The sequence below is a fragment of the Bos taurus genome, chromosome 4, assembly GCF_002263795.3.
Source record: "Bos taurus isolate L1 Dominette 01449 registration number 42190680 breed Hereford chromosome 4, ARS-UCD2.0, whole genome shotgun sequence".
Lineage (NCBI taxonomy): Eukaryota > Metazoa > Chordata > Mammalia > Artiodactyla > Bovidae > Bos > Bos taurus.
Genome location: NC_037331.1, coordinates 27,265,403 through 27,279,677, shown reverse-complemented (window position 1 = coordinate 27,279,677; position 14,275 = coordinate 27,265,403). Strand labels below are relative to the sequence as shown.

At 36.4% G+C, this 14,275-nt stretch overlaps 1 protein-coding gene across 11 annotated transcripts in view; it reads right to left on the bottom strand.

Annotated features, from left to right (window-relative positions):
• The window catches only part of HDAC9 (histone deacetylase 9), a 988,950-nt gene that overhangs the window by 394,397 nt on the left and 580,278 nt on the right, over positions 1-14,275 (bottom strand). For all 11 annotated transcript variants that reach the window (XR_009494194.1, XM_059885810.1, XM_059885813.1 and 8 more), the window contains 3 exons: positions 12,813-12,935; positions 9,832-10,042; positions 8,955-9,172 (listed from right to left, as the gene is read on the bottom strand). Coding sequence is in view for 10 of the 11 variants with exons in the window: in XM_059885810.1 (XP_059741793.1) it covers positions 8,955-9,172; positions 9,832-10,042; positions 12,813-12,935 (552 nt within the window). In the remaining variant the exon portion in view is untranslated. The remainder of the gene's footprint in view (positions 1-8,954; positions 9,173-9,831; positions 10,043-12,812; positions 12,936-14,275) is intronic.

The window sequence follows — 14,275 nt, the reverse complement described above, 5'->3', positions numbered from 1 at the left end:
ATCAGTTCAGTTCAGTTCAGTCGCTCAGGCGTGTCCGACTCTTTGTGACCCCATGAATCGCAGCACTCCAGGCCTCCCTGTCCATCACCAACTCCCAAAGTTCACTCAAACTCACGTCCATCAAGTCGATGATGCCATCCAGCCATCTCATCCTCTGTCATCCCCTTCTCCTCCTGCTCCCAATCCTTCTCAGCATCAGAGTCTTTTCCAATGAGTCAACTCTTCGCATGAGGTGGCCAAAGTATTGGACTTTCAGCTTTAACATCATTCCTTCCAAAGAACACCCAGGGCTGATCTCCTTCAGAATGGACTGGTTGGATCTCCTTGCAGTCCAAGGGACTCTCAAGAATTTTCTCCAACACCACAGTTCAAAAGCATCAATTCTTCGGCACTCAGCTTTCTTCACAGTCCAACTCTCACATGCATACATCACCACTGGAAAAACCATAGCCTTGACTAGACATACCTTTGTCGGCAAAGTAACGTCTCTGCTTTTCAATATGCTATCTAGGTTGGTCATAATTTTTCTTCCGAGGAGCAAGTGTCTTTTAATTTCATGGCTGCAGTCACCAACTGCAGTGATTTTGGAGCCCAAAAAAATAAAGTCTGACACTGTTTCCACTGTTTCCCCATCTATTTCCCAAGAAGTGATGGGACCGGATACTGCGTTAAATGTAAGGATTTCTTATTATGTTTACAAAGCACTTTCAGAACATCTTCTCATGTAATTCTCACTAAAAACCTCTAAAATGTATAGATCAGAGCACTGGAGGACAAAGAGGGTACAGTTTGGCCATAATGGCAAAACAAACAAATAATTGTGCAGGGCATCAGAAACTTCTGTTGAAAAGGCTACTCAGCACTCTAGATTTTGCAATTCATAGGAACTATGTATTCTGTAAACCTATCTTTGATTAGAATTATCTACTTGCAAGTCTATGAGCCATTTGAGGGGAAAAACATACCTTTATTTTAATTTCTAGGATGCAACATAATGGTTGCTAATAAATCTTTTTAGAACATCAATTATTCCACGCCAGGAAATTATTTTTTAGAAGTGAGTTTTTATTGCTGGTTGATATAACTAAGCTGATAGCAAGAGAGTAGTGGTATATTTAGGATATGAGAGCATAGCCCTGGAGTCAATTCTGCCTGAAGGATGGGAATACTCCAGACCGTATGACATTTCAGGGTCACTGTAATCCCTTAGTTTTCATAAATATTTAAAGAAAGAGAAGAAAGATACAGAGGGGAAAAAAAAAACCCTAAAATCAAGAACTTACAAGCATCCAAAATCTGTAACAAAGCGACTGCTACACATTCGTGGTTTTTATGTCCACAAATCACTTAGTTATATTAAAAATTCCTTAGTAAGACTTAATTATTTCATTCTGTCAAATGAAACTATTTGTCAAGGTTGGGAAACAACCAAATTATTTAGTTTCCCTCTCCTTTTGAACTCCTGGAATCAACATCAGTCAAAGCACTCACATGGTCCAATTCCCCAGATAGTTTTCTTCCCCCTATTTTCTTACCTCATAGTCATGTCCAACTATTGTTTTTCTCCTTCAATAAAAGCATCTCTGACTAGATTAACAGCGCAGAGTGAAAAGGAAAGGTCGAGGTCCTTCCCTTGGTCTTCAAGTTATGAAAGCAGTACTGGGAACATTTATGAATGTTACACATTAATCCACTGAAATGGTCATTTAGTTTCTTTTCCAAACACAGGATTTCATCACATCTAATAATAAAGCAACAAGCCATTTTCTGTATATTTTAAACCATGGACTTGTAATTATATGAAAAGCTTCTATATGAATTCTCTGTGATGATGTAAGCTGGTATTGCAGCATAAATGGGTTTTTTTGAAGCTCAATACATACCTACAAGGATCTATTTACACTGGGCTAATCATGTCGAAATAGCATCTATTTGAGAGTAAAGTCAAAGTTTCTTTTATAAACCTCTATAGATAGATAAATAATCTAGGAGGCTTTTTATAGTTATAAAATTAAGGCTGCTTTTCAATGCCTGCTAAAGTTTTTGGACATACTATCCATCTAATGGGCAAAATGTAATCCTAAATTGGTGATTAAAGACTCTGCATAAAAACAAGCTGTCATGTGGATAGAGAGAAATTAAACCTGACAACAGTAATGCTGACTTTCCTAAATGAAAGCCCAGTTCAAGTTTCTACTCATCCATTTTTCAAAACTTAAAAAAAGGCATTTTCCAACCACTCATAGATGAGATGCCAACATTTGCATTTCAGTTGAACCTGATGAAGTCAGTTGATTTTTCAGCTTTAGGCTTGCTCAGAACTCCTGTCAGAAAATGTCTGCCCATCTAAAAAACATAGCAATGTTACAACACAGGAGGAAGGAATGAAGCATGCCTGGCTGTAGTATTTCTCTACTGTAACTGGTTCTCTACTGCATTCACACCCCACCACTGGAAACCCAAGAGAACATCTGGAAGGACCACCATTGGGTCCATATAAAGATACTTCCAAGGGAGTAATTGGATGGAGGGCAATGCGTAGAGAACTAGGAATCAAGGTCAGGAAATGGGATTTCTTCATCCTGGCAAATCCAAACCAATACCTAAAAAATAAGATGACCTTCCTTTTTTGTTGGTTTGTTTGCCATGTTTTTCATTGTAAGTTTCCTACTTTGGGCAAAAATAAAATTAGGAAAACCTTGTCTCCTTGGTGATAAAAAACAACACTGAAAATCACTGGCCCAAGTTTAGGTTAAGGACAGGATTTTTTGTCAGACAACCTATGCTGGCATCCCAGCTCTGTCCACTACTAATCTGGTCATCTTGATCAACTTAGTTACAAAAGAACTAAGAAGAAAATAAACTTTCTTCATAGTAAAAAAAAAAAGTGTATTATAGTTTGAGGAGATGATACACATAAGAATGCTGGCATGGTGTCCCAGCTCATGGAAGAGCCTATACAGAGAAGAGAGCTGGCACTACTTAAAGGAACCTATCCCTAAAGATCCTTTGGGAACTTTCTGGAGAGATGCAAGTTGTGTAAAAGATTGGGAGGAAAAGACACACTAGGAGAAACAGGTGTAGCAAAAATTGGTACATGGTCCTTATGTAATTATTCGCAAAATTTTCATCTTACAAGTAAGGCATGGATAGAATTCATGTTATTAAAATAAACTAATATGAAAAAAAATTAAAAATAAAAACAATAAAATAAAATGAACTAATATGATGTGTGACTTCAAAATATGTAAACTTTTGGGATTGTAAATGTCTACGTAATTGCTCAAAATTTAGACATGTTTTTAGGGACACTTTATAAGAAGAAACATATGCACACACACAAAACCATGCTATGTGTGTATGTGACTACAGGCACGAAAGAATATTCTCCTCTAGCCTGTTCTGGATGGATTACTGGGGACAAGAAATGAGTATGAATCATGAGGAGTTAAGGAGAAAATGTAACATCTATGCTAGAAAATTATGGCAAGAAAAGGAATACAATAGATACTACTCAAATAAAGGGTCAAATTCTCTTCCAAACCTGATGAACGCTCCCCATTAGCTCTGTACCAGCATTTGAGCTTAATTATATTCATGCCTTGCTTGTCAGACATAATATCTACCTGTTTTAATTAGGGCAATGCAGGACATCTGCTCAGCCTCCCCTTTACTGCTCTTGTCTTAGATATATTTTTATTATGATAAAATAGCACTCATGTCAAAATGCCTAAGTATCATAGTAACAAATATATAATAAATACTTATATCTAGAGTGAACCTTGACATGTATAAGATATCATCTCATGATTTGTGTGGGCTTTTTTTTTAAGTGTTGGCTGATATCCAGTCATAGGAATGCATAAGATATTTATCACAGAGCATTTTACAAAGAAAGAAAGAGAGAGGGAGTAAGGGAGGGAGAGAAAGAGAGAGCAAGGGAAAGACAGAGTGCAAGAGACAGAAAGAGAGACAGAGACAGAGAGAAGGGAGAGGAAAATATATAAACAGTACACAATAATCCTGAGAGAAACTAAACAAGTCTGAAACTTGTTTCCTCAAAGAAAACAATTTCCTTCCTCATGTCCTCTATCCTAATACTTAATATATTGTATTGCTATTTACTGGAATATTTCAGTCCCCTGCTGCCCATATGTTAAGTTCCATGAGGATGCTGAATGCTGTTTTCTGACTGCCTAAAATAGTGTCTGGTACTAATCAAGTAAGAATTCAGTAATGATTTGCTAAGTGGATACTTACATAGATTCGTGTTGTGCTTAGTTACTCAGTCATGTCAGGCTCTTTGCGACCCCATGGACTGTAGCCCACCAGGCTCCTCTGTCTGTGGGGATTCTCCAGGCAAGAATACTGGAGTGGGTTGCCATTCACTCCTAGAGGGCATTGTCCCAACCCAGGGATAGAACCCAGGTCTCCCACATTTCAGGAGGACTCTTTACCATCTGAGCCACTAGGGAAGTCCATGAATACTGGAGTGGGTAGCCTATTCCTTCTCTAGGGGATCTTCCCTAGGATCTTCCCCAGGATCTTCCCGACCCAGGAATCAAACCAGGGTCTCCTGCATTTCAGGCAGATTCTTTACCAGCTGAGCCACCAGGGAAGCCCCTTGCATAGATAATACCATTCAAATAAGTATTGAAATAAGAAATAATTTTCTTAAAATTTCTTCTCATACAGATTTGACAAGATGAATATGAAAAACATAGGTATTAGAAAAGATATAAAATTTTAGTTAAAATAGAAACAATTAGGCAGCAATCAGTGCTATTAATACTATAACTAAGAAATAATTCAAAGAACAATGTTGTCATTTGGAAGGGGGACAGAGATCTATGTCAAATTTTCTCACAATAAAGATGCTTGAATATACTTTGGAAAATTTCTGTGTATCATTCAGAGAGTGATGTGACTTGACATTTGCCCTACTATTAATCAGGCAGTGGTCACAGTTCTCCTTCAAAAATCATAAAAATGTCCAAGCAACTGTGGTATTTTGTTTTCATCAGTCATAGTTTTTACCAGAAAATCTGTGGCAATATTTAAACTTGAAAAGGGTTCAGAAGAAAACTACCAGTATTCTCCTATATTTTTGTTTGCTATTTTGTATTTACAAGGAAAATTTTATTTTAGAAAACCACTTTTTTCCAATAAAAAAAATTAAAAGATACTGGCAAAAGTAACAGTCTTCTTTGATCCTCATATTAAAAGCCTTTTCTTTAACATTTTTTTAAACATGAAGGTACTATATATTAGCGATAAAATTGTTCAGAAGCATTTCTGAATTTTTCAAATGTTTTTTAAAAAAAACAAACCCAAGATAACAAATGTTGTAAGCCATGATTTTCTTATGGTTAAGCTTCTTAAAATGCTTTCAGTGAAAACAAAATATACAAACTTATAAGCAAAGATAAAACAATCTGACATTTTCCACTCATTTTGTTTTTAGCTTGTCCAATTTTTTTCTGGTAGATAAAGCAATACAAATACTATACAAACCCATTCTAGGGATATTTCTGCTAAGCTAGTAAGCACTTAAAACATACTTACATGAGCTTTAGCATCTTATGACACACAAATTTCCCATGTAAATGTCATTTAAGTAGTAGGTAGCAGGTAGGCAAATTGTTTAGTATGCTTAATAACATTTACATTGTATGGTTATAACAAATATGACTGACTGCTTTCATAAATGCATTCAAATAACAGCAAGATATGAGAAAGTCTTTAAAATTTAGTAAGTTGATCACTGTACAAACTGCTCTGAAAAAGTATACTGTTGCTTCTAATTCTTCTAAAGATTATTAGCAATTCAAATCAGTAATTAAAATTTTCATACCAGAAAGGCTAATCATATTTAATATGATGTAAATTTAGAGATAAATCTGCTTATTTTTTCTTTCTTCTCACTCCATTTTTCCTCAAAGTTTCTAAATTCCTCAAAAAAGAACCATAAAGCAAATTGGAGGGAATAAAAGGAAAAGACATATAAAATATGTCATCTATACACTTATATCTGCATATGTGCCTATATTTCCTGTTGTAATAAATATCACAAGAGAGTAAGGACTATGTGTTTATGATGCCAACTATTTGGCTGTTTGATGAGTCACTAAAGATTTGTCCATGATAACAGAAGGGAGAAAAGATATTAACTAAAGTTTCTGTGGTTATTTCTCATTAATGGTTATTCTACATGATATCCATCCATATATTATTACGCAGAAACCTGTTTTCTTTTGGCATCTAAGTTTGCCTTCTCCTGACATGAAATAAATGTTTTCATTACTTCATGGAAAAGGTGAACAGTAGCTATTCACTCATTAGTGGTTCTATTATTGTGAATACCATAGAATGGGATGGAGTTCAATATTTATTTAAGAAAATTCTTCTCTATTCCCTTAGACAATTGAGGACAGGTGAAATATTTTCAAAACCTGGAGAAGACCCAGTGTGCATATGCCATCTTGATTCTTGATTAAACATATGGAATACATACAAGGAGAAAAACCAAGGAGAGACCTGCTTGAGTAATCTAAACACCCAAGTTGAGAGAGGTTAATATATAAAGATCAGCTTTGTACTTTGAAGTTTTCTGGGCTTCATTTTGCCTAATTAAGACAAGATTTAATAATCAAACCACTGTACAAGCATGTAGTATAGGTTTGTTTCTAATTTTGGAAGGAATTCTTAACAGAGTCCAAAGAATCAGCTCCACATGGAAGAAGGTCTCTGATAAGATTTGCTTTTCTCATTTCTGAAATGCAAATGCCTGCTTTCCATCTTAGTTTCTTTCATGTGACTGAGCTTAGCATCTGCCTGTCAGAATCTCGAGTGTGATACTAAAATACAATAATTCTGTCCAATATTAACATACCACTTGAGTTTGAAGCAGTGGGAACTCTAGATCATAAAAAAATGCATTCCAAAATATTCTTAAAGGTATTCATAGAAATCATCTGTAGATGGTGATTTCAAAGGGATCAATTTACCTCATATACCTGTAAGAGAATACACCTCCATATAGTTCTAGGAAATAGAACCGAGTAGCAGAAAGTGTATTCACAATCAGATGCTACTTTTCTTCCCACAGATAGAGAAGCCTGGCAGGCTACAGTCTGTGAGGTTGCAAAAGAATCGGACATGACTTAGCAATTAAATAACAACTACTACTTTTCTAAATGAATCTAATTCCAGATCAAAATATTGTGAGGTGAACAGTAAGAATTCCCAGCCTTTCCTTTCATACTGGATAATGTTCCAAGAATACCTGGTAATTTTAAGCTGTGCTAATATACCACAAAAGAAACAAATCAACATAACTCTACCATAATACAGTAAATGTACAGAATGACATTGAGGACAAGGAGTAATATGCCATTATACAAGGAGAAAAATCAGTTCCCCTCTGACAAGACTTGTTTTAAGATAATTTGATAAATTTAGAGAAATACTGAAGCAGTAAGATAGGCATTAACCTGATGATATACTAATAGAAAGAGTCTGAAATATAGTGAAATACAATCTGCAGTGCAGCAAATGATGATTGGAGAGGCAGCTGGCACTCCCAGCCACCCCCACCCCAATATACACACATACATGTCATTTGTGAACACTGCAAAGGGTTGGGCTGGGGGAATTTGTTTTCAGTATCGTGCTCTTCAGTCTATGCTACCTTCATGTATCTGCCTTGTTAAGATGGAGGCCAAAGATGAGAAAACATCTCTAATCCCACCTGCAATAAGGTGAGCACATGATAAAGATCCCCTTCTCTTACAATCAGAAAGATGATTAGACCTTTGCCCATGAGGTTTTGTTTCATTTATGCTCAGTCGCTTCAGTTGTGTCCGACTTTGTGCAACCCCAGGGACTGTAGCCCACCAGGCTCCTCTGTCCATGGGATTCTCCAGGCAAGAATACTGGAGTGGGTTGTCATCTTATCCTCCAGGGGATCTTCCTGACCCAGGGATCAAACTCCCATCTCTTATGTCTCCTGCAATGGCAAGTGGGTTCTTTACCACTAGTACCACCTGGGAAGCCCTGTTTTGCTTATATCAGAATATGACAGCACACTTACATACTAAACCAATTTTTAGCTATCCAATGATCAGTAAACAGGACATTGTTTCTCAATATAATGCCTCTAGCAGATATTTGTAAGTAATATAGAAACAAAGGAGAAAGGATAGAATTTTGATATTCAGGACCTTTCATTTTCCAGGAATGAAAGGATTCTCCTTTGTAAGGCTACCATGGCAGAAAGCAGTGGCTAAACACTGTGCAGACCAGTTTTGCTTACAGATTCATTGAAAATGCTCTCCTGGCCTGTGTGACACATTATATTAGAATGACTGTCTGTGGCTGCCTCAGCAGGAGAGCTCCGGAGGATGTGCTGTGACTCAGGCCTCTGCTGTCCATTTCTGACACAGACAGACTACCACAAACTGCCGAGAAACTGCTTCAGCACTGACTGGACTAAAATTTGGACATATTAAAAAACAAATGTAACATGTTTACATACAAGTTGCAGAGAAACACCTAACTGGCTAACCTTTCCACAGCTGCCAACACCTGTGCAAACCTCAACTCTGCCTCAAACCTTTACTGCAGTAACAAAACACGGGGCTCTGCACACGCATTTCTGTATGTGCTGCTGCATTCAGATATGTACTCAGTCAGAAAAGACTTTCCAATCTAGGACCTCGATTTTGCTACAAATCTAGGACCTCAATTTTGCTACAAATGTCCTATGAATGCAGTGATGGAGAAGACAGTGGTATTGTGATGGTGTCCTTGAGCCCTGACAGCAGGGCCAGGAGGGCAGTCTGCAGGTCATTGTGATGGACACCAACATTCTCTCTTGTATGCCCATATCAGTGACGAGAACCCCAGATTCCACACTGGTGGCTGTGGTGTGTTGACATCGCTTGGGAACTTACCTTGTTCATGTGGATCTGCTGCTGGTATTGCTTCTGCTTCTCCAAGAACTGCTGGTGCTGCTGCTGAATGACCAGCTGAGCCAAGGTGCTCTGAGGCAAAGGTGCAGACTGGGTTCGATTCAGGGGTCTGTGTCGGGGTAATTTGTGGGTACCTCTAATGCCGGGTGAAATTCTCTCTTTTGTTGCCAAGGGAGACTGAGGATGTAAGGGAACTCCACCTGGAAAGAAAAAAAAAATATATATATATATATATAGGTACTTACAGAGACACATACACAATTTAAGAAAAGACAAGAAACTACAGAAGATAGCTATGGGATAAGTTTTATGAAAAGCAGTATACTATTGGCCATATATCAGAAGAAGGCTAGGTTGGGTGTGTTAGTCACTCAGTCTTGTCTGACTCTGTGACCCCACGGAACGTAGACTGCCAGCCTCCTCTGTCCATGGGATTCTCCAGACAAGAATACTAGAGTGGGTTGCCATGCCCTTCTCCAGGGGATCTTCCAGACCCAGGGATCGAACCTGGGTTTCCTGCATGGCGGGCAGGCTCTTTACCATCTGAGCCACTAGGGATGCCCAGATTGGGTAGGGTGGAGGCAAAAATGCCAGTGCATTGGGCAGATACGCATCTGATCAATGACTCACCTACAGTCCACTCTGGTATATCTGAAGGTTAAAGAAGGTGAGTTTTTTTTCCAGAGATCTAGGGGAATAAATACGGGTAATAGTCTTTTCCACAGTACTAGGTATCAGGGAAACCTCTGCACGACAATGTGAAGTTTTACTAGGTCTTGAGGCAAAGAGACATTATGTTGGCTTGCTGATAAAAACAAAAGCTCTAACATAACCTACAAATGATGCCATTATAAATTACCAGCCACAAGAAGTTTTTGCTGTCGCATTTGTTCTTTCAATAATAGATGCTGTAGGAGAGCTTGGTGGCTGCTGTTGGGCTTTCCCTCCAAAGTAACGTGGGGATGGCTTGAAGACGCCGGGATGCTGCCCCCGTATTGCCCAGGCAGAGGAACACCTTGCCTGAGTGTCTGGGTCTCACACTTCTGTTTTTCCTTGAGTGAATTTGAAGCCTGTGTCAAGAAATAATAAAGATGTTAATCCGCTTTCATCCATATGGGTCATTAGGTCTGTAAATCATTAGACTGGTTTCTCATTCCATAATTTCCCCTGCCACCAAAAAGCCTTATCTTACTCAATGGCTGAGTAGGGAAAATGGACAACAGTATGTCTTTTGAACTAAGTGAATGAACATAGGAGAAAAAAAAACAAAGCTGGAGCACTGGAGACAGTTTAGTATTGCATATCATTGTACTGAAGCCCAAATAAAACTTTTCCTAAAAGGTTAAAAATTATTTTAGGCTTAATAACTGGGAAGTTTATTTCTAAAATATTTTAACATATTGTTTAAGTAAAAGGTATATTAGAAAAGTAAAATTTATTCAGATTGCTAAACTCATGACTACACAATAGTGATTAAAAGCTGGAAATAAAATGGTCTGTAATTCGGGAGTTTCAAGCAGGAGAAACAATGCACTCTTTATATGTCCTCTAATACATTCACAGAGCTGTGGGTGTCCAATATTTAATTTTTAAAATAAAATTCTTGAGATAAGTCAATGAAAGATTATATAAAATATGAAGAAATTTTATTTAAATGTGTATTTTATATTAATTTATAACAGAGTCTCAAATCTCTAAATATTGAAAATGACACTCAGATACTTTTGTTTAATAAAATAAACTACAAGTGAAATTAGATATCACCTAAAATTGCTATTAAGAACTTGAAATATATGATAACATAGTAATAAGGCAATAATAATTATATCATCAATAGTAATAATGAATTCTCCTAGTCAAAGAACTTAATGAATGGTGGTCATTTTGGTATTACAACAGCAGAGGTCTAATACCTTAAAATTATGTGGCATGTTTCTTTTCAAAACTCATGTTTCATCTTTCAAAATTGCTGCATGCCAGGGAAGCAAAGCAATTTTCAGTGATGGGGAAATTGAAGGACGAAGAGGTAAATGGTTTGTCTTAATCACACAACAAGTCGATGCAATGTTTAATCTAGAAGTGATTCCTTCTCCTGGCTTCTTCTCCTTAAAGTTTCCCACTACTCAGTGGGGAAATAGAATATTAGAGATCCCTTTGCCAAAGCAATGCCAAGCTTGAAAAATTAATTATGATAGCCTCATACACACCAAAATGGAAGCAAAGAAAAATGAAACTTCAATCCAAACCACACTGGTTCATGCATCCAATGGTACCAAATGGTATTATCATTGAAACATTTAATAGTCTGGCTTTTAGTACTTGGTCTTTTGGGGAAAAATTCTCCCTGACCACATTAAAAGTAGTGTGTTTGTGTTAGCTGGTAGGAATGACTTAGAACATACGAAAAAAAAGTAGAAAACTACATGTCGTAAGTTTCTGTGTTAGTATTTGCTCATCACCAGAAGAAACAGAAAAAATAGGAACAGAAGAATATAACTTTTTTTGAAAATAATTTTTATAAATGAAGATTTGAAAATATCATCCATAAATGTTTGTTTTATTTAATCCCCAATTTCTTTTTCCTTTTCACTAGTCAATTGTTTACAAATGCTTCATGTAGAATTTCAAGGGCATAGCTGAATTCAGTGTTTTTTTTAAGTCTGTCTTCTTTAATCCCCAGATATAAAACAACATCCAAACTTTGCTTTGTCCTCACTGGTATAAGATTACTGTATCACCTAAGATAACATTCTACTTTATTACAAAGATCAAATATAATAAATTATCGCTTAGATAGATTTGTAATATGTATTGAACATAATCATAAAATTTTTCATTTAAAAATGTCGCCATAAGCATGAGTATGCATAAACTAGCATACCATAGGATAGGGTTCATATTCTGCAAACAGTCACAAAACGGTCAACTCTTTAATAATTTCCCATGTGGGCATATTGTAAAAGATATTAATTTGATAAGATGGACTCAGTGGAAGACTTGCCAGACTCTTGAAGCCATTTAAAAATTGGTAAAATTGGTGCCAAGGGTTGGAACAGATTTCTCTTTAAACTGAATGTATCATATGACCTCTGCCTAATTTAATAACCTCTCACAGATAAATTATTCAAGTTTAAAAATCTTTTACTATGACTAACATTATATTATTTTAGAGAATATGTGTGAAATATAATTATTGCTGTCTTCTGCTAGCTGGACAATTACCTCCAAAAAATCCTACTTCAGTTGTTGAGACTTTTAAAGTAATTGATTCACTCTGAATTTCCAAGGAGGAGTTTAATATTGTTCTCACAGAGGTTTCCCAGATATATATTCTTCAGTACCACATAGTCAGGGACCTAAATTCTTAAAATAAAGTCATTCACAAAATAAACCCTTTAAACATGCTGCTGTGCTTCAGACACTGCCCTCACAGCGCTGGCCTGAGCTGAGGTCCAGGTCTGCTACTTGCTGGGCTTGTGATCCTGGACTTTTATGCATTCCAAGTCTCGGCTGCTGCTTCTGTTAAAACGTGGTCTGTAATCTGTTTCATGGGATGGTTGTGTGGAGCTAGCAAAACAATATACCTGAAGACTGCTTTCTTTTTTAAAAACTACAAAGCATTATACAAATATTAGTTATTATTTTTATATATTATTAGGGGAGTCAATATGAATCTTTAATGTGAGGTCAAACTGAGTATCTTTCAACAACTCGGTAAATAGCGAAGGAGAAGTAGACTACCGAGTTTCCCTGAAGTCTAAATATACAAGTAAAGAATGAGAGGTCCCCTAGGAAAACAGTCCTTGGGCTGGTTTAGGCCAATGCAGGGAAATGACTTACATTGAGCTGGGTTGACACTGCTGGAAGACCCAGGGTGATGTTGGGCAAAGACGGAGATGTATAAAGACTGAGTAGGTTCATGGAATCTTCGTGAATTAGAATGCGTTGCTGTGAAACCATTTTCTATTAAAAAAAAAAAAGTGAAAGGGGAGTCCCACAATATTATATCATAAAGTTTATTGTAATGTTCACATTTCAGAAAATAGGTTTTATATTATAATCTGTCAAAATATTAAAGTATTTTAATGAAGAATTCACGAGTATTTTATGACTTCTATATCCAAAAAAGTTAAATGCAATAATTAAATTAAAATTTTCTTTACCAGATATAATTGTAATATCTGAAGAAGACTTTCTATTTCATTTTGAAAAAATTAATTTTTAAATTTCTACTTTTATGGAATATAATCAGTGTGTTTGTCATCAATTGGTAATACACAACAATTAAATTGAGTAATCTTTATGAGTATAAATAGATTTTTGTGTTACTGAGTGATGAATATGTAGGTAATGCCATTATAATCATTATTCTCATATGGATTAAATATCATTTTACTGATGGGAAAACACACAGAAGAAAATCTTAGATTAAATATTGCCTTATAGGACTTCTATACTAACTAATCATATCATTGTTTAAAATTTGTGCATAGACAACTCTGTGTGCTGTTTTTTAAGTCATTCATATTCAGAAACTAAAGTAAATGTGAAAATGTTATGAGTTCCCTGGGTCTCACTAGTCTTCATTTACACTGGAATACCTTGAACATTTTGGCATCATGGTCCTTTTTACAACAAATAACCTTTTTTTTTTTAAATCCAATACCAAGAGTCATGTTTTCCCACATGTGGCCTAATATGGTTGCTTGAATTACATTTTCTGTTTAACTCTTGCTTCCCTCCCAGAACTCTTATACAATAAGAGTTACAAAGGTCTTATTCGACTAAGGAACTCTGGCCTGATATGGTCCCCAAGGGAACAACATCCTTGAAAAAGAATACTCCATGTAACAGTATGACACAGTGACTGCTTTCTTCCCAAACAAAAAGCATATGGGACTCCAATAAGAGACCACCTCCAAGAGGGATATTGCACACACGGGCTTTGACTAAAGTAAATATAATAACTTGTCAAGTATGTTTGGGGGAGCTGTAGATTTTCCCCTGGACAAACCTGGGATATCAATTAACTGGGGAAAATATCATGTGCTAATACAATGCAACCTCAGAATGTCACTGAAGAGTGATGCACCACCAAAACACAGGATGTTATTCCAAAACATCACCTCAATCATACGTTTGTTTGGAGATGAGTCCTAGTCTTAACATAATAAGAGCAGAAGGCTAAAGGTGGACTCTTCTCATTGCAACTTGGAATTCCAAACTAACTCAGAGTTTGTTTTTTCTTAAAAGAACAAGTCAGATATTTGCTCATGAAAAGCAAGAAATGCAATGAAACTTTT